Source organism: Oncorhynchus masou, chromosome 18 (genome assembly GCF_036934945.1).
Source record: "Oncorhynchus masou masou isolate Uvic2021 chromosome 18, UVic_Omas_1.1, whole genome shotgun sequence".
In the NCBI taxonomy this organism is placed as follows: Eukaryota; Metazoa; Chordata; class Actinopteri; order Salmoniformes; family Salmonidae; genus Oncorhynchus; species Oncorhynchus masou.
The window spans coordinates 62,353,576-62,378,914 of NC_088229.1; the positions used below are offsets into that span (position 1 = coordinate 62,353,576).

At 41.5% G+C, this 25,339-nt stretch overlaps 2 protein-coding genes across 3 annotated transcripts; one reads left to right on the forward strand and one right to left on the reverse strand.

Moving 5' to 3' along the window:
• Window positions 1-881: 881 nt before the first annotated feature.
• On the reverse strand, window positions 882-5,589 carry LOC135505075 (5'(3')-deoxyribonucleotidase, mitochondrial-like). The gene is made up of 5 exons (XM_064924141.1): window positions 5,320-5,589; window positions 4,718-4,818; window positions 3,899-3,959; window positions 3,673-3,787; window positions 882-3,491 (listed from the first exon to the last, which is right to left on the reverse strand). Exons 1-5 carry the CDS (start codon window positions 5,587-5,589, stop codon window positions 3,352-3,354), a joined length of 687 nt encoding a protein of 228 aa, XP_064780213.1. The 3' UTR covers window positions 882-3,351.
• A 91-nt stretch (window positions 5,590-5,680) lies between these two features.
• On the forward strand, window positions 5,681-20,828 carry cops3 (COP9 signalosome subunit 3). Of its 2 annotated transcripts, XM_064924139.1 has the most exons (13): window positions 6,035-7,322; window positions 7,430-7,633; window positions 8,680-8,809; window positions 9,276-9,388; window positions 11,058-11,107; window positions 11,649-11,741; window positions 11,864-12,043; window positions 12,339-12,479; window positions 15,280-15,453; window positions 19,505-19,591; window positions 19,731-19,844; window positions 19,960-20,040; window positions 20,246-20,828. In XM_064924139.1, exons 2-13 carry the CDS (start codon window positions 7,579-7,581, stop codon window positions 20,297-20,299), a joined length of 1,272 nt encoding a protein of 423 aa, XP_064780211.1. In that variant the 5' UTR covers window positions 6,035-7,322; window positions 7,430-7,578; the 3' UTR covers window positions 20,300-20,828. The 2 variants fall into 2 exon arrangements, with proteins under 2 accessions (XP_064780212.1, XP_064780211.1); XM_064924140.1 differs by lacking the exons at window positions 6,035-7,322; window positions 7,430-7,633 and adding an exon at window positions 5,681-5,768.
• Window positions 20,829-25,339: the final 4,511 nt, after the last annotated feature.

Genomic DNA, 25,339 nt, shown 5'->3' on the forward strand with positions numbered 1-25,339 from the left:
ACGCATTTGGTCTTTGCAGACCCAGGGCCGCTATAGTCACCACAAGGCATTGACCAGGGGCCAGCTAGGGGCTCGTTGTCTGCATTTCTTGCTTCAAATCTGGCCTGTCTTCTTTTTTAGGAAAATGTCACTGTGGTGGTGGCTCCTTCTATGGGTGGCTGTGGAATGGCATTCCAGATCGTAACAGGTGTACAAAACATTAGGAATATCTGCTTCCCTATTTCCATGACATAGACTGACCAGGTGTATCCAGGTGAAAGCTATGATCCCTTATTTATGTCACTTGTTAAATCCACTTCAAATCAGTGTCGATGAAGGGGAGGAGACGGGTTAAAGAAGGATTTTTAAGCCTTGAGACATGGATTGTGTATGTGTGCCATTCAGAGGGTGAATGGTCAAGACAAAATATTTAAGTGCCTTTGAACGGGGTATGGTAGTAGGTGCCAGGCACACTGGTTTGTGTCAAGAACTGCAACACTGCTGGGTTTTTCACACTCAACAGTTTCCTGTGTGTATCAACAACGGTCTACCACCCACAGCACATCCAACCAACTTGACACAACTGTGGGAAGCATTGGAGTCAATGGGCCAGGAACCCTGTGGAACGCTTGACACCTTGTAGAGTCCATGCCTGGACAAAGAGGCTGTTCTGAGGGCGGTGGGGGAAACAACTCAATATTAGGAAGGTGTTCCTAATGCTTTGTATACCCATCGGGCGGCGCACAATTCGCCCAGCGCCATCCGGGTTAGGGTTTGGCTGGGGTAGGCCATCATTGTAAATCAGAATTTGTTCTTAACTGACTTGCCTAGATAAATTAAAGGTAAAAAAAAAAAAATGTAATTATACAAAAAAATGACATCTATAAAGTATTGAATATTGCTATTTTCAATGTTGCATTCTTTATTCGATCTGTTAACGACAACATTTAGTATATTCTCTGTTCTCCAAAAAACACATTGACATAGATATCATCCAGCACCAAAGACATGAGACATTCATTGACAAGATGCAGTGACAGGTAGTGAACAGACTTTGTGAGATACAGTGGTTGACCTAGCAGTGGATTCTACACACATCGCTTAACCCTAACTCACCCCACAGACAGGGTCATCATCAGGGCAATCGTAACACTTAGGCTGTGTACATACAGTATTTTCCAAAAGTCTTGACAACAACGCCTTCCCTTCATGACAACTGAAAAGACACTTGGAAGGGTAAAAAAATCAATTACAAGAGAATCCATGGCTTTTAAAATGTGATTAACATGAGATACGAGGAGAGGAAAGGAGGTGGCATTGGGACACGTGGCTAGCTAATGAGGATACAACAGCATGCTGAAAGGGTTAGACTAAAACCAGTTAGAATCAGAGCCTTATAGAGTACCATAGTATGAGTCATAATACCCATACAACCTAAAACAGGGAAATGGTTCCAATAATTTCCCCACCATTTATTTGTCCCATAGGGGATTTTAGAAACATTTAAAATAAGGGCTGTGTTTCGTGTAGGCTTACCCTGGCGTGACATTTTGCTAATTGTGAAAATCTCTCTAGGACAAGGTCATTTTTAAATCAATATATTTGCCTATATTTACCCCCAAAAATGAAAATGCTAATTAGCTGCTAAACTGGATATCATAAAGAACAACAAATGTCATGATGATCTGGATGAGACTGTCGAATCAAGGCAAAGGTAAGAATCTCTGGATTAACTATCTAATGTTAGCTAAATGTAGTAAATAATAAATAGGCTACATTTTTTTAAATGGACAATTCTGTGAACTGTCTTGTGTACGTTTTAAATTGACACATTACCTGTTAGCAAAGGTATCATTAGAGATGACGTGCAGGAGCTTGGAGGGATTTGTAGTTTTGAATGGTGTCTACTTTGATGCTAATTAGGATTTTTGAATCAGAGTAAATAGAGCCGAGTATATTGATAGAAGTCACCATGTACAAGAGAGATTTACATGTTTATCAAAATGTCACAACATGGTAAGCCTACACGAAACAACCCTTATTTTAAGCGTCTCTAAAAATCCACTATGGGAAAAATGTATGGTCGAAAAACAATTGGAACCATTTCCCTGTTTGACCACTAGGTTTTATGGGTATTATGACACCTCCATTGTGGGCCTCTATAGAGGTCAGGCCAGAGCTAGCTATGCCCTCTATGTGAATCACTGGGGTAAGGGATACTCACAATAGGTGAACTAGCAATGAACAACATTAGCACCAATTTCAACAGTTTTGAAAATGTTTACAAAAGGCTAGAGACATTCAGCTAGGTGTAAGTATAACTTATTCCCTGGACCACTTTGTGAACACTCTCAGCGGAGTCAGCAGAAAGTGTATGTTTCTGGTTTTCAGGGATACAATATTTTCAACCAAACTTCCATTTCCCCTGAAAAACGTGGGGAGTCCGCTCAGGTGTCTTGCTACGCCTGCTACGTTAGGTTGCTTTGTGAATATACTTTAAGGCCTGTAAAGACACTTATGAAAAGAAATACATTTGTTTTGATTGAAGAGCTTGACCATATTCACAGCAGAGCATATTGGATACTTTGAGGTGTAATAAGTAATGATATTCAGTCAACCATTTTCTTGTCTCAAACAATAAGACACATAAGACTAATGCAAATTGATTACGTGATGTTAAAATTTGAAATAAAATAGGAAGGTTTAGCATGTCTTTATAATACATTTGATATATAATTTATATATATTTTTAAATAAAGTATATTCACTTTTTCTAAATGTGTGTTTTAAAGTTAATATCATGCAACCTAGTCATATCTGTCATTCTCAACACTTGCCTGTGGATTGGTGGATGCTTTAAAACACTTTTAAAAATCTACCTAAACTAAGTTGAGAAAATAATATATAGGCTACAATTTGTTCCATGTTGGCACAATGTTGGAACACAACATTTACAAAATGGAGTCACTCCTATACAGTATATGTGAAACAAAACTGTATTGCCCTCTGGCCAATGTCCTGGTCAACATACAAACAAAATATGTAGAAGGAACAACTAATAATAGTCTTATACAACTATAAAGAGTGAGTCAAAACAGTAAACTCTGCATTTACTCTCTACTCAATATTGTTGCTGGTCTTTCACTGCAATCATTTTCAGTATTTCTACCACATGCTTCAGTCGATGTGTGCCCCCTAGTGGTAAAACAAATTCATATTCTCTGACATTGGCTAAATAAGGTAAAGTAGAACCCTAAACTTCAAGTTCAAGATTGACTGTGGTGTATTAGTGGAGGTATTCACCCTTTGTACCCCAATACAGTGTAGGTAATCAGGGTGGAGAAGGGGAGGTTGATGTGTGTATGAGGGGGCTCAGAGCCTCTTGTTCTCCAGGATGCCCCTCCAGTCATCTGCCCAAGAGAGCAGGCGCCGGTGGCTGGAGCTGGGAAGTATGTGCTTGTTGTGGCAGGCTGTAAATAGGATGTGCTCCCAGCTTGGGTTAGGCTCTACACCTGCAACAGAGGCACATCACAAAGGTCATGTAACGCTTGTAGATTAATCGAACAGTCAAATACTAACTACCGAAAATACCTATATGTATGACACGAGCATGCATATAGCGCCATCATATAAATACATGCACATATATTTACACGCACAGTTTTCCAGCTTTGCTACAAACACTTGACTCACCGAGGATGTCTGGCTTGTCATCTATGAGGACATCCCCAGTCACCACAGTCTTGTCTCTGGTTAGGATGATCTGGTCCAAGAAATCATAGCCCAGGTGCTTCTCTATCCAGGCATACTGAACACACAACAGGGAGAGCGCAAAGACCCAAACTATTGTTAGAAAGAGGTACCACAACCACCACTCGGCCTCCAGCCTAAAGGATTACTGTCTTGACTCCGAGCTTACCTTCTCACCAGGGCAGTGGATATAATGTTTTATAGGGCTGGTGCAAATAAAGACATCTGTGCTGGAAAACGGAGAAGAACACAACAGGGTTCATTTGTTTTCAAGGTAAATCTTCTACAACGTGGCGCTTTTGAAAGGTGAGCAAAGGGGATGTCCTAACATGAGGATATGGGCTAGTATTGGAACAGAGTTACTGTGAATGTACTGTTTCATGGTGAGGGCATTTGCTTGAGGTTAACTACTATATGGTTGTTGACATAAGGTCGGCCAAAATGAAACACTAAAGCAAAGGTTCCCTCTATAAAGACGGTGTGGTCCTCTGTAGCCGTTGGTAGAGCATGGCACTTGCACCAACCAAGATAGTGGGTACGATTCCTGGGATCACTCATACATAAAATGCATGCGTGGATGACTAAGTCGCTTTGGAGAAAAGCATCTGTCTGTTAATGTGCTATTAGCATGATGACATTTTAACACGGTAAATGCATACAGCAGAGCACACCATGACATAGCAGTTCCCTTCCTGAGAGGGTTACCATGCTACTCCAGGACCACCTGCCCGCCTTCTCCACCCTATTTGTTTATAGCCTAACGGGTGATGACTAAATGGCAAATAGTCTCTAGGTGAGGGTCAAAACATTGTAAAGCACTTTGGGAACACAAGCAAAACAGCAATTCCTTCTCTTTGAACAGCTGACTCAATACAGCTGACTCACCGGGCAAGTGTCTTTGAAATAAATGTGAGTATTTTAAGAATATTTCATAAGCTATGGTATTGTTCAGATATGGTTTGAATAACCATAAATGGTTCAAACTTACTTCTCCATCTTAGCCATCTCCTTGACGGCCTGCACTCCTCCAGGAAGGGGCTCCAGCTCTATAAAGAAGTCCTTTGACTCCCAAATGCTGATGGCCTTCTCCTACAGTCAATATAGCCTCTGCTTATCATCCAGACTTTTACAGATTGTGTGTGTGTTAATTTATGGCAGACACTGAGGACCTAGACGCATGGCATACTTTAATACTCTCATTATACAATGAGAGTATTATATACAATTATACAATAATAGGGAAATGGGAGACATCTTTATCAAGTGCATGCTTGCTATGACTATACTGTGGAAATAGAGCACTGTCTGGAGAAACTGGGGTTGCATTATAAAGCAGAAATTAAAGCACTTTGTCGAGCCACCATGTGAGTAGGGGTTAACTCAGCACAAGGACTTTCTTATAAATCAGATCTGTGTGTGACTGGCATTTACAGAATGCAATGTATTGACAGCTGCTGCTCTTGAAACCTTTTGAACATGCAGGGGACTTCTGATGCAAATGAATGAGCGACATAATGCCAGACTGTACAGACAATTAATGTATGGATATTTCCCGTTTTCAGACAGAATGCACAGTTCGGAACTACTTACACACAGGTCACTCCTCAAGTTCCCATACTGAGACGACACCCAGAATCCTCGTCTGTCCTCCAGGGTGATGTACGGTTCATTGGGGTACCTGGCCCGGTATTTCTTCAGGAATCCCCCTTCGAAGTCTGCAATGACGCCATCCATGTCCACTAGAACCCGAAGTCTCTTACCAGAGGATGAAGACATCTTCGCGGAAATATACTTGAACTGGTCATGGAGTAAGATCCTCCCTCTGTCGCGTAACGTTACTATCTTGGGCAGTAATGACATGATTTACTTGCCTCGCTGATTTCTGTCGGTGATCGAACGATGGCTTCAAGACTCACGAAGCGCGAGATAAGTATTCGAAAGTCCAGAAGAGAAAAATGTGTTTTTCCTAATACTGACAGGGTGCTATTTAAACCAAATATATTTTGGGACGTTGCTAATGTAACTAACTATTTGACACGGTAAGCTATTTATTTATGGTTTCAACCTTTATTGCAATTGGTCAGGCTTTGGCAGCAAGCTAGCTAACGTTAGCACTACCGGTATATTGATTAGCGCACAGGGTCAAATTTGACCAATGCCTTTCAGCAATGTATTTGGACTTGTTTACGATTCTTGTCAGTATGGACTGGTTCTTCAGCAGTTAGTGTCGCATCTCCCAACCATTGTCAGCCGCACAGCAGCTGTGAAATTGGGTACAAATACTCTTAGATGTGTCGCCTACTGTACAAAATCCTGCAGTCAAAGACAATGTCGTGAAACAAGATTACGCACGTGTCCTCAGTTTCTCAGTGGAGTTTAAAAAGGCATTCTTGTATCATGGAGTGTTAACTGGAAAACATCTACAACATTTAAATTTTACATCAAAAGAAGCTGAGCATGCATGCAGCAGAGGGAGCAAAATAACAGGGAAGGGAGGAATCAGTCAGATTCAGAGTGTTTAATAGTCACATGTACAGGGTTTGCAGGTGTGATTGCAGGGTACAGTGAAAATCTTAGGTGCTGAGCTCCAACATGCAATACTAAGTGGAATAAAATAATGAAAATTGTAATAAAAACAACAATAGAAATAGCACTATATACACCATACAAACTGTAGCAGTGATTAATAAATAAATGTCCATTAGAGTAAAGCCTGTTGAGGGGGTGGGAGAATGAGCAGCAAGACCAAAGTGAAATAAGAGTAATAATATACATATTAACAACTGCAACAGTGATGAATGTCGTTGGGGTGGGGGCCCTCTGGGACAGGACAAATTTCAGCTCTGGAGAACACAGGTGCTAGAATCTTTCCAGTTCCCACACAGCCATGAGTGCCATGAATCTGGCTAGCAAGACTACACAGGTGTGGTCAATGGGAAGACATATCCAATGAGGAGGCCCCAGAACAATGAAGAGATTCTGAGAAGCAGCTACAGTTAAGAGTGGAGTGTGCTGGCCTATTGTGTGGTTTGATAATTGTCTGTGGTAGGGAGCAGGGGAGGTCTCTGGCTCGTTGCTAAGCTGCAGGAGACGTTGAGTGTCCCCTTGTAGGGGCCCCCAATCTAGTTTTGCCAAATCACATCTGAAACAAGGCTAACATTGTAGACATGATAATTCATGTATTATTTTAATTGTTGTACTGTACCATGTGTATCCTGTGAATATGACAAGTAAACTTGACTTCATACACACATACAGTCAAAAATACAGGTGCAGGGCTATTCAATTAACCTTGTGTTACTGGTGTCCCAGTCTAAATTTGAATCAGTCCGATTAGGGAAACAACAACAAAACAGTACTGCCCTATGGCCTCCACGGCTGCATTCGAGTGGGAAATCTCCAATTATATAATGTCTTTGCCTGCAACCCGGTAGCATCTGCACTGTACTTCCTGTGTTTACTAGTGTGTGTGATCCTTAAAGTGGTAGCACAGGGAGACAAATTCCCAATGAATAAAATTCATGATAGAACATAAAGACAATCAGCAGATGTTTTCAGGGAGTGTACGTTTCGAGCAAAGGAGGAAATAAACGGTAACAAACAGCAATAACTAGGTTTCTGGATAAATTTATATTTTGCGTTTAGCAAATCTGTGCCTGTCAATTTCAGAGCCTAAAGTTGCGACCGTAAATCTCGTTAGATCCCGTCTGTTCTTACGAAGATCTCACGACACTTCTCTCTCTCAGTGGCGGCTGTGTTGCCCCCTGTCTCAGCCAGCACGGACGGAGTTGTTTCTGACATTTGAATGAAAAACAGTTTGAATTGCTACCACTTTGGACAGATGAAATAATGGCTTCAGCCTTGGAGCAGTTCGTGAACAATGTGCGGCAGCTCTCTGCTCAAGGTATGGACACTAAACAGGTTTCAGTTCTCAGACGAGCTGGAACTATTAGCTAATGCTAAGCAATGGGTTACTGTGCTGTTATCATGTACAACTAGCTAGGCTAGGTAGCCAAACTGGATAGATCCGTTTTGCTTTATCATGTAAACACAGCGCTAAATTTATTGTTTTGGTGAACGAGGCCTCAAAAAAGTAGTTCACAAAGATGCGTTTTTACCCCGGGACACTAATGTGTACCTCAAACAACACTGCAAACGAATACGTGTTTTAAAATCTTACTTTTTGTTTTTGTTAGAGAAAATAATTTCTGGGGTATGCCTTCCGGTAGTTCCGCCCTAAGCACGCGCGATTGGATGAAGAGCGCCATTGTCAAATGTTATTGGGCGACAGTCCCATCTGTAACGCAATATGCAATAGTTCCATTGGTAATGTACCCAGTGCAGGCCTTGACAGGACACTTGACCGGCCGATATATTTTACAGTTGCCAAGTACCTCAAGTCCACGATGATTTCATCCACGGGGGAAGTTTAGTAGCCGCAAAGAATGTGAGCTATGCAGCTAGACCGCGTTCCATTATAAAAACGTGCTCAATATTCTTAGTGGCACCCAATATTATATTCTTTAAAAAAATATATATTACTAAATGATTAACGTTATCATTTACATATGCGGGTGTATTCATTTGACATTCTGGCTATTTTGTTGGTACAGAGGTTTATAGAGGTTTGCTATTATAGTCTGTATTATATTGTTAGAAATAAGCGAGCAACATAATTAAATATTTATTTCTGACTATCATGGGCTTTCATCTCTGGGTAAGATGAGTGTAACGTGGGTCTGCTGTTGGACAATAGTTTGGGAGGGCTCCATCTAAAAATGGGAGAAACACTTGTGTCAATTAAACTATTTATGATATAGACTCTTCATCCTATATTCACACATGAACTCCCGTTTTAATTTGGACCTGTACACTTCAACCAGCTCTAATGGCTCAACTATCAAGTGCTGCATTGTTTGTTTACCTATTGTCTTTACTGTTGCATATCAGGTCAGATGACACAGCTGTGTGAACTGATCAACAAGAGCGGGGAGCTGTTGGCCAAGAACCTGTCCCACCTGGACACTGTACTGGGGGCCTTGGACATCCAGGAGCACTCCTTGGGCGTGCTGGCTGTGCTGTGAGTAGCCTGCTCTCTTCTGCAGTTATCTAATCCTTGATCAATGATTTTATAAGTCAATCACTGATCTAGGATATGACTGTCTGTTTCTGCTTACTGTACCTGTGTGCATTTGAGGCTCATCTTTCCTCACTTGCACTCAATATATATATATATATATATACTTTTTGTTTTCTTTTGTTCTACTGTATTATTGACTGTATGTTTTGTTTATTTCATCTCTGTGTTGTTGTATGTGTCGAATTGCTATGCTTTATCTTGGCCAGCTCGCAGTTGCAAATGAGAACTTGTTCTCAACTAGCCTACCTGGTGAAATAATACAAATATCACACAGATCAATGTGTTAAAATACAATTGTGTCTGTTGAAACTGGTTGTCTTTTACAGTCTACATTCTTTGTTTTAATACGGTGACAACATTTGTTTCTTGTGTACTCACGGCCAGTTTTCACTTTCCCTTCATAAAGGTTTGTGAAGTTCTCCATGCCAAACATCCCTGACTTTGAGACGCTCTTTTCCCAAGTCCAGCTCTTTATCAGTACCTGCAATGGGGAGCACATCAGATATGCAACAGACACTTGTAAGTCTAAACGTAACTTATTTTTGGTTTCTCGAAGCCATGTATTGATGTGTTTACTCCATACAGTGTTAACGTCTTGTAGTGATCGAAGTGTTTTCTAAGCAATGTGGATAATGTTTTTCAAGGTCAAATGATCAGGGCAAAATGTATTTCGCTTGAACCTGTTAAACCAGGGGTTCGCAAATTTTTTTTTGCCCTGCAACCCCATTTGACGTCAACATTTCTTTCGACCCCACCATGTGGGGGGAAAAAAGAAAGAAAAAAGCGGTAATCAACGGCCAATGTTTACTTTTTTAAATTGGTTTATGACAGTCTATTACATATCAGTCTTACAGTATGTTTCTGGACAGTATTTCAATCTGAGGAAGCATAGTTTGAAGTGACTGAAATGCATCAAAGGTATTGGGATGTTCAGAAATCAAATCAAAATCAAATTTTATTTTTCACATACACATGGTTAGCAGATGTTAATGCGAGTGTAGCGAAATGCTTGTGCTTCTAGTTCCGACAATGCAGTAATAACCAACAAGTAATCTAACTAACAATTCCTAAACTACTGTCTTATACACAGTGTAAGGGGATAAAGAATATGTACATAAGGATATATGAATGAGTGATGGTACAGAGCAGCATAGGCAAGATACAGTAGATGGTATCGAGTACAGTATATACATATGAGATGAGAATGTAAACAAAGTGGCATAGTTAAAGTGGCTAGTGATACATGTATTACATAAGGATGCAGTCGATGATATAGAGTACAGTATATACGTATGCATATGAGATGAATAATGTAGGGTAAGTAACATTATATAAGGTAGCATTGTTTAAAGTGGCTAGTGATATATTTACATCATTTCCCATCAATTCCCATTATTAAAGTGTCTGGAGTTGAGTCAGTGTCAGTGTGTTGGCAGCAGCCACTCAATGTTAGTGGTGGCTGTTTAACAGTCTGATGGCCTTGAGATAGAAGCTGTTCAAGCTGAAGATCATCAGGCAATAACTGCAATGGAATCGGGGAGGGGACTGTGGATCTGTCCCTGTACGTTAGTCACACGCGTGTCAGACAGCACTGGCCCGATTTTTGATGTAACTTGGGTGAATGATGTGTCTTGTAGAGATTCGGCATTTACAAAATGATACTGATTGGCCCAATGCGGGAGCTGTAGTAATGAACTGAAATGTGTGATATCCCAATTGGCCCAAGGGGGTGTGCTGCATCATTCGTGGGTGTGACATGTTTTCTTGTTTTGTATGATGATCTGTGTAGAAAAGAACATCATTGTTGGTGTTCTTTTCCCTGTCTGATTTCGTGCCTAATGATTTAGTGTTCTAGTGAATCCTGCTCGGCTTGTGGTCATTGTAGAGGGAAACAGAAGATGGGTACGGGTTCCTGAGAGTGTTATCTTTCAGTGATGTGGTTGTAATATTTTGTAGCATAAACCGTTCAAAAGGATAGAGACACATCTTGTAGGAAGCAAACAGAAATGGCTCTGTTAATTACAACCGCATCTAGCGGCTACCAGAGATTAGATGTAACCGCGATTTTATGAACCAAGCACAATTGTGCTGTATTTTTTTCCCCCAGAGTTTCTCAATCCCATTTTCATATCCGGTGACCCCTAGTTTGGGAAATGCAAAACCCACTATTTGATTTTTGTCTCCACAGTTGCCGGCCTCTGCCATCAGTTGACAAACGCCCTTGTAGAACGGAAACAGGTAAGTCTTGCCAAAATGGGAGCAACACATTTCAATCAGAAGAGCTAATGCATGAACTTACTTGTCGATTAACTTGGTCTGTTTGAAAAAAGGACTTGGTGTTTTTACAAGATAAGACCCAGCTTATGTCATTACCACTCTACATGATAAAAAAAAAGCATAAAGCCAACCAATGAGAAAGCATATTGGTTCATTCTATTTTAAATAAGTTTAATGCAGCAGTTTTTTCAAAGAAGGATAGAATTGGCTCTGTTAACTCCATGCTTGGATATTTTATTTGTAATCACAGCAGTGGAGGGTATGTGAAACAGACGTGTGCCAGACAACTCAGGGTAAACTGATCGTACCAAGGCTCAAACCTGTGGACCTCTGTCTTGCTAGCACACGTGATCGCCCTGCTTGGCAATGTACTATCCAGTTATGCCACCAAAACGGAACCTCGATGGCACCATTGGCGACATTTCAAGCTAGCTGTGGAGTGAGTTCATGGCACATTGTTGTCTCTGTTACATTTGGTTTAATGCATCTCTTTCCTTCACAGCCATTGAGAGGCGTCGGCATTCTAAAACAGGCAATAGACAAAATGCAGATGAACACAAACCAACTTACCTCAGTTCATGCGGACCTGTGTCAGGTGTGTAACCGCCTCATGTCAGCTGGCTCTTTGGACTTTACATGATTATTGAAATGTATTGATGCTTGGCTATGAGACTAAGCATGAATGAGCTCTCCATTATTTTGTGTGTACATCCACAGCTGTGCTTGTTAGCAAAGTGCTTCAAGCCTGTCCTCCCATTTCTTGAGCTTGACATGATGGACATCTGTAAGGAGAATGGCGCCTACGACGCAAAGCACTTTCTATGTTACTACTATTACGGAGGCATGATCTACACAGGTCTGAAGAACTTTGAAAGAGCACTGTATTTTTATGAACAGGTACTGGCTTATTTGAGAATCTAAAATGTGTGTGCTAAAGCTGTTTTGGATGTGTGTTCCTGTTATCGAAAGTGAATTGATTTAGCAGACTACTAGTAACACATTTGTTCATCTTAATACCATTTGAAATGACCTTTTTGAAGTTACTATTTTGATACGGTGTATGCATGCATGCAGTAGTCAAGTACACTACACCTCGCGTTGACGTTGAATCTGTGAGGGCATTGACTTGGCTGTAGTTGGTTACGTCTCTAATTCCATTGTGTGATATTCTTATGCCCCCCCCCCCCCCCAGGCAATAACCACTCCAGCTATGGCAGTCAGTCACATCATGTTGGAGGCCTATAAAAAGTACATCCTGGTCTCCTTGATTCTACACGGCAAAGTGCAGCAGCTCCCCAAATACACATCACAGATAGTTGGGAGGTTCATAAAGGTGAGCGTGAATATGCAAACAGGGCCATATTTTACATCCTTAGATGTGCCATTACATCTCGAACACTAGAACCGCTGGGGCTCGAAGGACCCCCCCAGTCATTCTGACTGCACCAGTCTAACGGTGTAATTAATACATCATATATATGCTATCGCAAAAAAATATGATTTGGTTGTATTTATGAAGGTCTTAGGAACATTGGAATAATAAAAAACAAAATGTTCAAATAACACAATAGCATTTTCATTAGTTTGTTACTGTACACTATGTTTTTAAAAAGAAAAAGCACCAACATTCAAGTGTGGAGTACCTTTTTAAGTATGAAACAGAAAGCATACGTGTTGGATCGCGGTAACACCAACCACCAAGACGTGTGGCCAAATGATAAAAACATCAGTAGCCTAAACATCATAAGTGTGCCTGATGAGTAATGAAAATCAAAAGCATTAATGGCATTATTTATTTACATTTATTTAGCTAGGCAAGTCAGTTGAGAACAAATTCTTATTTTCAATGATGGCCTAGGAACAGTGGGTTAACTGCCTTGCTCAGGGTCAGAACAACAGATTTTTCCCTTGTCAGCTCGGGGACTCGATCTTGCAACCTTTCGATTATTAGTCCAACGCTCTAACCACTAGGCTACCCTGCCGCCCCATTATAATGAATATAATTTTGATATGACCGCAGTAAACTCAAATCGTCAGTTATTGTCAGCTTGTGCTTACATGTTGTGCTGCTTCATGCAATGGCATCAGTTGGAGGGTGTTCATGTCAATGAAAGCTGGTGAGTGCGTTGCAGGTGGGTTTTTTTGCTTGCAATGTTGGGTCTGCTCTCTGATATTTTTGTGCTGATAATCAGCTGCAGCATTGTCACCGGCTTTGTTTTGTCCTGTCTCACCATTTTCATTTGGTGGTGGCACACCCACCTGCTCACTATTCTGGCTTTTTTTAAACGATTAGGCCTCAGAGGTGAAGGTTCAGGCTGTGGCTCAGAATCAGAAGAATAATCATCAGAGACGTCATGATTAATTTCTTCCCCTGCCTTCTGAAAGAAAACGACTCGGATCTTGTAGCAAATGTGCATCTATTAGTCTTGGTCTTCTTGCCACTGTAAATTCCACACACTCTCACTGTGTACTTCAAGTAGACCAGAGTGGACTGATGGATTGGGTGGACTGATATAGGGTACATACCAGGGTTTCCGTTAGGAAACTGGCAGCATTTTAATTTACCGGACATTTTGAGAAATTTACTGGACCCATATGCATTGGGTGCGCAACTGGTGCTCAGAATGAGAGAAATCCGAGTTAGAATATAGTAATTTGTGTTAATAGAACATGCAAGTCAAGGATGCAGTGGCGTGTGTCCTCACCAAATTCTGATGCTCACTATGAAGATGTTAGAATAACTGTCCACATTGACTTTCCTCAGCCGACAAGACAAGTAACAAACAGAAAAATCACTAGCCTATGTCAATCTACAATCCCCCATAGTATAAAAGTTGACCTCTTCTATTGGTCAGCTTTTCAAGAAGGAAATGGCCTATTCCCAACAGACTCTGGGACAGTTGTTGGACTAGAGATCCAAAATGTGTACAACCAGTAGACCTAGGCTATATTAAGTCTGATCAGAACATTTAGCTTAAACTGTTGATAAACTATTATTTCTTCACATTATAAGCGCAGCAATGCGTGCAAGGCAGTAGGGTAACCGCAAATGTTTGTTCCATAATGCAATTAACTGGAAAACATCGGTGTCAAAGCGCACCACATGTGTGAGTGCTTTCATGTGACAGAGATGAAAATATCTTAAAATAAATAATTTAGAGAGGGGAGATCTCGTATGCAACAACTAGCATGGGTTGCTAATTTGACTAGGATTGTGCCTTTGGTTACTGGACAATGAAAGAAAGTTGATATCAAATAATTGCCTTCAGGGATATGATATGATTTTGGCTATAGGCTACTTTGAAGCAAGGTAAGACATGCCTCGTAATATGTAGTAAAACGTTCAGGTTTCAAACAATTAAGTATATGTTTTCAAAATGCATACTGCCTCCAGCTCATTGCAAAGTGGTGTGTGACGTGCTGATGAAGCCTGTTCTGTTGCCTATGCATGCTGTTTGAGATGCTGAAGCAGCAGCTCACGCTGTCTGACAGGTTTTCCACTCAAAGGCTCTGTATACTGTAGGTGTGTGTGATCCATAAGATACATAACGAATATACTGTACACGCGCCAATTTAATTGCACAAAATGATGCAGTGTCACCTGTAGACCGATAAGCATGACCAGTCAAATGTATTTCCATCGACTGTTATTTCCATCAATTAATAGGTTAAAAAGCGTTATTTCGCAATGGGATTTTTTCTTCTCTGGGATAATTGGCCAGTGCCAATTTTATTTATCTGCTTTTCAACAAAGAATATTGTCCAAAAGCCGGCAGTGACTGGCTAACTGAAACCCTGCGGGGTGCGGGGTGATCATCAACTGAGCACTGCACCTTCAACTATCGGGAGAAGGAGCGGAGCAGGACCTACTGTTGGGAGGGAAAACGATTCAAAAAATGACATGCCCTCCTTCAACTGGCTGTAACTCCAGTCTGTCTGATATTAATATTCTAACAACCATGTGTTATATAGAGTCGTGGTCGGAGGGGGGGCATGACTTTAAAAATGGCAGAGTAATAATTTATTTACATTTTATGAACAGCCCAAATAACTGCTTTAGCGATTCTAGTGTTGTGCTTCTTGTACTATACATATGACATAGTATTACATATTCTACTGCTTTGTTTCTGCAGCCTCTCAGCAATGCCTACCATGAGCTTGCTCAGGTGTACGCCACCAACAACCCAGCAGAACTGCGCACCCAGGTGAACAAACACAGCGAGACCTTCACACGCGACAACAATACAGGCCTTGTCAAGCAGTGCCTGTCATCCCTCTACAAGAAGAATATACAGAGGCTAACAAAGGTATACTTCCTTCCCTTACCACATGTCACCCTTAGCCAAGATATCCTTCCCTCACCCCCCCCCCCCCCTCAAGCCACAGCCTGTTCACCCCACTACCATCAAGAAGCTGGAGACAGTACAAGTGCATCAAAGTTATGACCGAGAGCCTGGAAAAACAGCTTCCCCAACTAGCCGGCCTACGCCCAGTACGCTGCCCTGAACTTTAGTCACTGTTACTAGCCGGCTACCACTCAACCTTGCACCTTCGACACTGCTGCCCTATGTACAAAGTCATTGAACACTCGTCACTTTAATAATGTTTACATATTGTTTTACCCACTTCATACATGCATACATACTGTATTCAAGTCGAGGCTCATCCTATATACAGTGCATTCGGAAAGTATTCAGACCCCCTGACTTTCACATTTTGTTACGTTACAGCCTTATTCTAAAATGGATTTTACACACAATAACCCATAATGTCAAAATAACGGAAATATCACATTTATTCAGACCCTTGACACAGTACTTTGTTGAAGCACCTTTGGCAGCGATTACAGCCTCGAGTCCTCTTAGGTATGACGCTACAAGCTTGGCCCAGCTGTAGTTGGAGTTTCTCCTATTCCTCTCTGCAGAGCTTCTCAAGCTCTGCCAGGTTGGATGGGGAGTGTAGCTGCACAGCTATTTTCAGGTCTCTCCAGAGATGTTCGATTGGGTTCATGTCTGGGCTCTGGCTAGGCCACGCAAGGACATTCCGAGACTTGTCCCGAATGTGCGTAGGGTCGTTGTCCCAGTTTGAGGTCCTGAGTTCTCTTGAGCAGATTTTCATCAAGGATCTCTCTGTACTTTGCTCCATTCATCTTTCCCTTGATCCTGACTAGTCCCTGCCACTGAAAGACATCTCCACAGCATGATGCTGCCACCACCATTGTTCACCGTAGGGATGGTGCCAGGTTTCCTCCAGACATGACGCTTGGCATTCAGGCCAAAGAGTTCAATCCTGGTTTCATCAGACCAGAGAATCTTGTTTCTCATGGTCAGAGTCCTTTCCAAGCAGGCTGTCGGGTTCTTGGTCACCTCCCTGACCAAAGTCCTTCTCCCCCGATTGCTCAGTTAGGATGGGCGGCCAGCTCTAGGAAGAGTCTTGGTGGTTCCACACTTCTTCCATTTTTAAGAATGATGGAGGCCAGTGCTTTCTTGGGGACCTTCAATGCTGCAGACATTTTTTGGTACCCTTCCCCAGATCTGTACCTCGACACAATCCTGTCTGGGAGCTCTATTGACAAGTCCTTCCACCTCATGGCTTGGTTTTTGCTCTGACATGCACTGTCAACTGTGGGACCTTATATAGACGGACACACCACGCCTTTCCAAATCATGTCCAATCAATTGAATTTACCACAGGTGGACTCCAATGAAGTTGTAGAAACATCTCAAGGATGGTCATTGGAAACAGGGTGCAACTGACCTCAAGTTTGAGTCTCATAGCAAAGAGTTTTACTTATGTAAGTAAGGTATTTAATTTTTTAATGTATTTGCAGAACATTCTTAACAGTTTGTTTTGTCATTAGGTGCTGTTGTGTGTGTAGGGTTGATTTGATAAAAAATATATATATATATATTGTGATTAAAATTTTAGAATAAGGCTGTAACGTATCAAAATGTGGAAACAGTCAAGGTGTCTGAATGCATTGTAACTACTGCTGTACACACCTTTTCTATTCATATACAGTTGAAGTCGGAAGTTTACATACACTTAGGTTGGCGTCATTAAAACTTGTTTTTCAACCACTCCACAAATTTCTTGTTAACAAACTGATTATGGCGAGCCAGTTAGGACATCTACTTTGTGTATGATACAAGTGATTTTTCCAACAATTGTTTACAGACGGATTATTTCACTTATAATTCACTGTACCACAATTCCAGTGGGTCAGAAGTTTACATACACTAAGTTGACTGTGCCTTTAAACAGCTTGGAAATAAGCCAAGACCCCAGAAAAATATTTTTAGACCTCCAAGTCTGGTTCATCCTTGGGAGAAATTTCCTAACGCCGGAAGGTACCACGTTCATCTGTACAATCAATAGTACACAAGTATAAACACCATGGGACCACGCAGCCGCCATACCGCTCAGGAAGGAGACGCGTTCTGTCTCCTAGGGATGAACGTACTTTGGTGCGAAAAGTGCACATCAATCCCGGGAACAACAGCAAAGGACCTTGTGAAGATGCTGGAGGAAACGGGTACAAAAGTATCTATATCCACAGTAAAACGAGTCCTATATCACCATAACCTGAAAGGATGCTCAGCAAAGAAGAAGCCACTGCACCAAAACTGCCATAAAAAAGCCAGACTACGGTTTGCAACTGTACATGGGGACAAAGATTGTAGATTGATTAAACAAAAATAGAACCGTTTGTCATTATGGCCAATCGTTATGTTTGGAGGAAAAGGGGAGGCTTGCAAGCCGAAGAACTCCATCCCAACCTTGAAGCACGGGGGTGGCAGCATCATGTTGTGGGGGTGCTTTGCTGCAGGAGGGACTGGTGCACTTCCCAAAATAGATGGCATCATGAGGAAGGACAATTATGTGGATATTGTGGCAAAGAAAGGGGTCGAGTGGCTCTGCCCGATCACTAAAATGGCCACCCCTGTCAGAACTACAGATCACAAAATGGCCGACCACCAAAACTACAAGTCCCAGAAGCAAGGGGAACCCTCAGAAGGTGGAGCCAACCCACAGATAAAGGGTCAAGAAAAACCAGGAAGAGGAGAAGAGAGTGCTGGAAGGATCTATGAACAATAGAGAAAGAGACAATAGAGATTGGCTGGATTTACCGTGTATGAGCTGGACTGTTTTGGACTTACCTGTTGGCGTTTGGACCTGGACCTACCGAGAACCCGATTCGTGTACCGAACCCTGCTATCCTTGACCTCGCCTACGGCCTGGGTGGACCAGGACGAAGAAACAAACACACAGGTACTGTCCTGTTCGAAAGAACTCTCATTCTTGGGTGATTTGGTGACAGTTTACCACTTAGTTTGTGACAAACGCTCCTAACCTTGAAGAGGTTTGCCACAATATATTGAAGCAACATCTCAAGACATCAGTCAGGAAGTTAAAGCTTGGTCGCAAATGGGTCTTCCAAATGGACAATGACCCCAAGCATACTTCCAAAGTTGTGGCAAATTGGCTTAAGGAGTCAAGGTATTGGAGTGGCCATCACAAAGCCCTGAACTCAATCCTATAGAAAATATATGGGCAGAACTGAAAAAGCATGTGCGTGCAAGGAGGCCTACAAACCTGACTCAGTTACACCAGATCTGTCTGGAGGAATGGGCCAAAATTCACCCAACTTATTGTGGGAAGCTTGTGGAAGGCTACCCAAAAATGTTTGACCCAAGTTAAACAATTTAAATGCAATGCTACACTCAATTAGTATCTGGTATGTAAATGTATGACCCACTGGGGATGTGATGAAAGAAATAAAAGCTGAAATAAATAATTCTCTCTACTATTATTCTGACATGTCACATCCTTAGGATCACCACTTTATTTTAACTGACCTAAGACAGGGAATGTTTACTAGGATTAAATGTCAGAAATTGTGAAAAACTGAGTGTAAATGTAGTTGGCTCAGGTGTATGTCATCTTCTGACTTCAGCTGTAGACACGACCAATCAAATTTGACTAGCAACTCAGCCCAAATATATCCTCCCACAACCTCCAAATGGACTTAGTCTTACCTCCAATATACCTCCCTTAAATATACCCCCTTTAGCTCATGTATCTTCTTAACTTCATATGCTCACCTCACATATACCTCCCTCCTAATATGTCTACCAATAGTCCCTGCTCACCTTAAATACCTCACCTTTACCCCTAACATACCATTCTCAACCCTAATATCCCTCCGTCCGCATTCAGCTATATTCAAAATATACCGTCTGTCCTTCACCTCAAATGAACCTTCCACATCCGTATCTTCGCCCTGTTACCAGGGTGTAAACACAGTTTTTCAAGTAAATGGTCAGCTTGTATATGACCACCGTTCTATTTTTGCAGACTTTCTTGACGCTGTCCTTGCAAGACATGGCAAGTCGAGTGCAGCTGTCAGGGCCCCAGGAGGCGGAGAAGTATGTCTTGCACATGGTAAGCCAATGCGACCGCAGGAGGAAAGGCATGCTGTATCTCAGTACTCCTAAGAACACTCACTTTTGAATGTCTGAAAGAAAATGGGCTTTACCTGATTTAGATTTTTCCCATTGGTTACATTTTCTGTTCCTTACAGATTGAAGATGGCGAGATCTATGCCAGTATCAACCAAAAGGATGGCATGGTCTGTTTCCATGACAACCCGGAGAAATACAACAACCCCGCAATGCTTCACAAAATTGACCAAGAGGTAAGAGAATAGCAGTGTTGATTATCTATCCTTGTATGAAAATGACTGAGGTACATTGGCGTCTCTTTTGGTAATGTTTTAGTGAAGTAAATGCCTTGTTCTGTGTCCTTCACAGATGCTGAAGTGTATAGAGCTGGATGAGAAACTAAAGTCCATGGATCAAGAAATCACAGTAAACCCGCAGTTTGTGCAGAAGGTAAAAAGCAACTGTTCCGTTTTCTAGGCTCCTCTAGAGGTTTTCCAAGAGGAGTATATTTGAAATTCAGGTGTTTGAGGGTTTAGAATATATATTTTTTTTATCCCATTCTAAGACATATGAAGTAGCTATATGAAACGTCTGGTCTTCCAGTTATTAGTATAGAAATTATTACTAATGGTTAGCATCACATTGTGTGTTTCAGAGTATGGGAACGCAGGAGGATGATGTAGGCAGCAAAACGTCAAGTTACTCCTGAGGGCCATGGACAGGGGAGAACACTGCCACCCTTCAGGTTCTCATTGGATGACTTTTTTTTAAAGTGGAAAAACATTCTATTGAGTATGGACATTGGTCAAGGAAAATCTAAATGTGTGGAATGATAATTTGGTTATTTCTTTCACGGTGTCTTGAGGAACCCTAAACAAAAAAACAATTTTGTCAGTGTTTTATTTATCATTGTTCAGGCGGAAGAGCCACTGCTGCATTAACAACCATAATAATAAAAACTGGACTTATTTGTTCAAAAGGAATGTGTGCTAAAGCACCGTTTTTCTGTTGCATGATATTTTTTTTAGGAATTTCCTTATAGGATAACGTGCAACATTTGAGGAAATCTTAAGTCTCATGTTTTGAAGATCAGTAATTTCTCTCGACCTGCTAGACATGCCAGAAAATTTATCACATGGAGAAAAACAAGGCTGCACATCTGCCCATGAACAAATGTAGAGCGGATAGTACAGCTTAAAAAAAATAAAACAATTGGTGCACTGTTTTTTTCCATCCCCTAGAGGTCTCTCGTGTACTGTGTTGTACTGTAGTTTGCATTTACTGCAGGTGGGATGAGCTCTGAGCTGGAGTCATAGTTATCTGGAAGGACTCAAGAATACATTGATTCAGTAAATTGACACAGTTTTGGATTAAATGGATCACATCACATTCCTGTTTTGTCAGCAGTGTTTACCCTAGTCTTCTGACATTCTGTGCTACTTATGCCTCAGCTATTTGTGCAGTGTTTTGTTTGTCATATGTGAACAGAGAGATGTAGGATTTATTGTATTGCAAAGCCTCAACTTAACCCATTCATGTCCATAAGACATTTTTAAATGTCCTTTGGTACACTTGTTCTCTGAGCTTACTGATGGATCATTTGAAGAAGAGAAAAAAAAGTATCGGCCAAAGCCTATGTATACAATGTGAGTTTTTGGTATTGTACTACATTTCATTAATCAAGTCATGTGAATACATGTTCAAATGATCAGATCTTAATAATGTTTGGTATATAGATTGCCTGGACGTGTGTGTCCTATCCATCTACACAAAAAAGCGTGCTGAAGCAGGTAAAAAATCACCTGTCCTCGGTGCCAAACACTCACTACCGAGTTCCAAATGGCCTCTGGAAGCAAGGTCAGGACAAGAACTGTGCGTCGGGAGCTTCATGAAATGGGTTTTCATGGCCGAGCAGCTGCACACGAGCTTAAGATCACCATTCCAAGCGTTGGCTGGAGTGGTGTAAAGCTCGCCACAATTGGACTCTTGAGCAGTGGAAATGCGTTCTCTGGAGTGATGAATCATGCGTCACCATCTGGCAGTCCGATGGATGAATCTGGGTTTTGCGAATCCCAACTAAAGGTTGGTGAAGGAGGAATAATGGTCTGGGGCTGTTTTTCATGGTTCGGGCTAGGCCCCTTAGTTCCAGGGAAGAGATCTTAATGCCACAGCATACAATGACATTCTAGACAATTCTGTGCTTCCATCTTTGTGGCAACAGTTTAGAGAAGGCCCTTTCCTGTTTCACCATGACAATGCCCCTGTGCACAAAACGAAGTCCATACAGAAATGGTTTGTCGAGATTGATGTGGAAGAACTTGACTGGCCTGCACAGAGCCCTGACCTCAACCCCATAGAACACCTTTGGGATGAATTGGAACACCGACTGCGAGTCAGGCCTAATCGACCAACATCGGTGCCCTGTGGAGGCTGTTCTAGCAGCATAGGGGGACCAACTTTAACACATTGCTTTATTCTTTATTTTGGTGTTTCTAAAATGACATGTATGCTACTTGAAGTTCTGTGTGTATACTTGAATTCTCATTGTTTGTTTTCTATGAGTATATTGTTGCCATTTGTCATTATTATTCCATCACTTCAGTAGTTTTTAGTATTGAACGTTGTGTAAGAATACTTACACATATGAAATCTGTATACTGTATGATACGGCTAAGAATAAAGTAATCTACTCTTTAACACTTTAAATGTTAGCGGTGGACCTCATCGGACCCTTCACGAAATCCAGGAATGGCAACATCTGGTGTCTGACGGCAATACCCATTAAGGTCAGTAAAGGAAGAGAAGGTGCTTAAACCTAAATTCCCTTATATAACCCATTTAAAAGGGTCATACGAGGAACCTAATACATTCCAATAGGGGCCAAAATAAAGAGTGGGGATTGAGAAAACGAGAACTCTTAGCCTAGCAAGTCTATTACCTGTAGAATGAGCAATATTTCCATTCTTCAGCACCATCATTGCTGATACACCGTATAGAACTAATCCTGAAATAGAGTGAAGGAGAATCATCTCATCTATCCTTTTTCTCCTCTGTGATCTGTTCATCTCCAAGGCTTATTCAGGTTTGGAACTGTGCTCCCTCCTGAGGGGTGTCTCTCACCCCTTACATTCTCTCCATACATCTTTTTTGAGTTCTTGTTCCTCCTATCTCTTCCTCTCCATGGTGATGTCATGCATAGTACTCTACATAATATTTAACATAAACAGCCATGATAGGTCCTGTCTGTCTGGTGACTTGGTGTTATGATACAACCAAAAATATCCACCGCAGACAGCACAGGTTACTTCAGTCAATATTCACGACAAATCACATGCAATAACTTCATATATTTTTACCTTTTGAAACATATTTGGCATTGGGCTTAGAATGGGTCAAATAAAAATAGTGGTTGCTTTTAAGCAATTTAAGTCTAATATATTTCAATATACATATGCTGAAGTTTTTTATATATTTTTACGTTTTCTCAAATCCAACTTTGACATTGGAAGTATGATGGATTATGAAAATTGTAACATTTGGCCAATGTGGCCTGTCTGGACACTTGTACTAACTACAGTGCCTTTGGAATGTATTCAGACCCCTTCCTTTTTCCACATTGTAGTTATGTTACAGCCTTATTTTAAAACGGAATAAAAAAATGTCCTCAAATCTACACAATATCCCATAATGACAAAGCGAAAACAGGTTTTTAGAAATGTTTGCTAATTTATATTAAAAAACATACCTTATTTACTTAAGTATGCAAACCCTTTGCTATGAGACTTGAAATTGAGCTCAGGTGCGTCCTGTTTCCATTGATTATCCTTGATGTTAATACAACTTGATTGGAGTCCACCTGTGCCAAATTCAATTGATTGGACATGATTTGGAAAGGCTGTCTATATAAAGTCCCACATTTGACAGTGAATGTCAGAGCAAAAACCAAGCCATTAGGTTGAAGGAATTGTTCCTAGAGTGCAGAGCCAGGATTGTGTTGAGGCACAGATCTGGGGAAGGGTACCAAAAGATTTCTGCAGCATTGAAGGTCCCCAAGAACACAGTGGCATCCATCATTCTTAAATGGAAGAAGGAACCAACAAGACAGAGCTGACCGCTCTGCCAAACTGAGCAATTGGGGAGATGGGGAGCCTTGGTCAGGGAGTTGACCAAGAACTCGATGGTAACTCTGACAGAGCTCCAGAGTTCCTCTGTGGCATTGGAAGAACCCTCCAGAAGGACAACCATATCTGCAGCACCACCAATCAGGCCAGACAGAAGCCACTCCTCAGTAAAAGGCACATGACAGCCCTTTTAGAGTTTGCCTAAAGGCTCTCTGACCATGAGAAACAAGATTCTCTGGTCTGATGAAACCAAGATTTAACTCTGGCTTGAATGCCAAGCGTCACATCTGGAGGAAACCTGGCACCATCCCTACGGTGAAGCATGGTAGCAACATTGTTTGTGGTGATTTTTTTTTTTTTTTTTTTTTCAGCGACTGGGAGACCAGTCAGGATCGAGGGAAAGATGCACGGCGCAAAGTTGAGATCCTTAATGAAAACCTACTCCAGAGCACTCAGGACCTCCGACTGGGGCAAAGGCTCACCTTCCAACAGGCCAACAGCCCTAAGCAAACAGCCTAGACAACTCCAGGAGTGGCTTTGGGACAAGTCTCTGAATGTCCTTGTGTCCCAGCCAGAGCCCGTACTTGAACCTGATTGAACATCCCTGGAGAGACCTGAAGAAAGCTGTACAGTGACACTCCCGGTCCAACCTGACAGAACTAGAGACAATCTGAAGAGAATGGGAGAAACACCCCAAATACAGATGTGCCAAGCTTGTAGTGTCATACCTAAAAGACTTGAGGCTGTAATTGCTGCTAAAGCAAAGTACTGAGTAAAAGGTATGAATAGTTATATAAATGTTTTTGCTTTGTCATTATGGGGTATTGTGTGTAGATTGGTGAGAAACTATGTCATTGATTTTAGAAATAAATGTGGAAAAAGTCGAGGGGTCTGAATACTTTCCTAATGCACAGTATGTTGACAACCCAAAGTCATGCCTTTACACCAAACGTGTTCTGGACGTGAATGCGTTTAATATGGAAGATGGAACTGTATATTTTAGTAACAAATAAAAGGGATAGTTAAAATATATTTGGTACAGTCAGTGTGATGTATTTAATGTATTTGCCACCAGTGCTTTTATGTAGCCAGTGGGAATCGCTTGACGGGCGGATGTGGTTTGTAATAAAGAATTGAGCCAATCAGTTTCCGCATAGGGGCAAGACATCATAGGGACACACCAAGGAGGAGAGTCGATTAAGCTGCACCGGGCGCCCATTTACCGGGTGAAAAGTGATTTGCATTCATTTGGGAACTTGGCTTTCTCACGGTCACGAGACAGTTGCCCCGTTTTGGCCGGTGAGGAAGTAGGCTCAAACTCTGCTCTTCGGTTAAGCACGCGGAGCAGAGTATGATTCGGTGTTTTCACCTGCCTAAGTGGTTGCCTTTTCATAGGAACGCATTATCTGCCTTTCCAATTAAAACGAGTTTGAAAAGTCGACATATTTAATGGAAAATATAACGAGACAACATTGACAGAGCGGCGCAAATTACTGTTCGATTTGAGCAGGTCGTACGGTTCCGCCCCGTGCATCCCGTGCCATTGTAATATAATCCTCTCAATCAAAACCAGGTACCTCCTTTCCATTGGTCAGTAGAGGTATGAATGAGGTGGGGCTTGCCGCAAA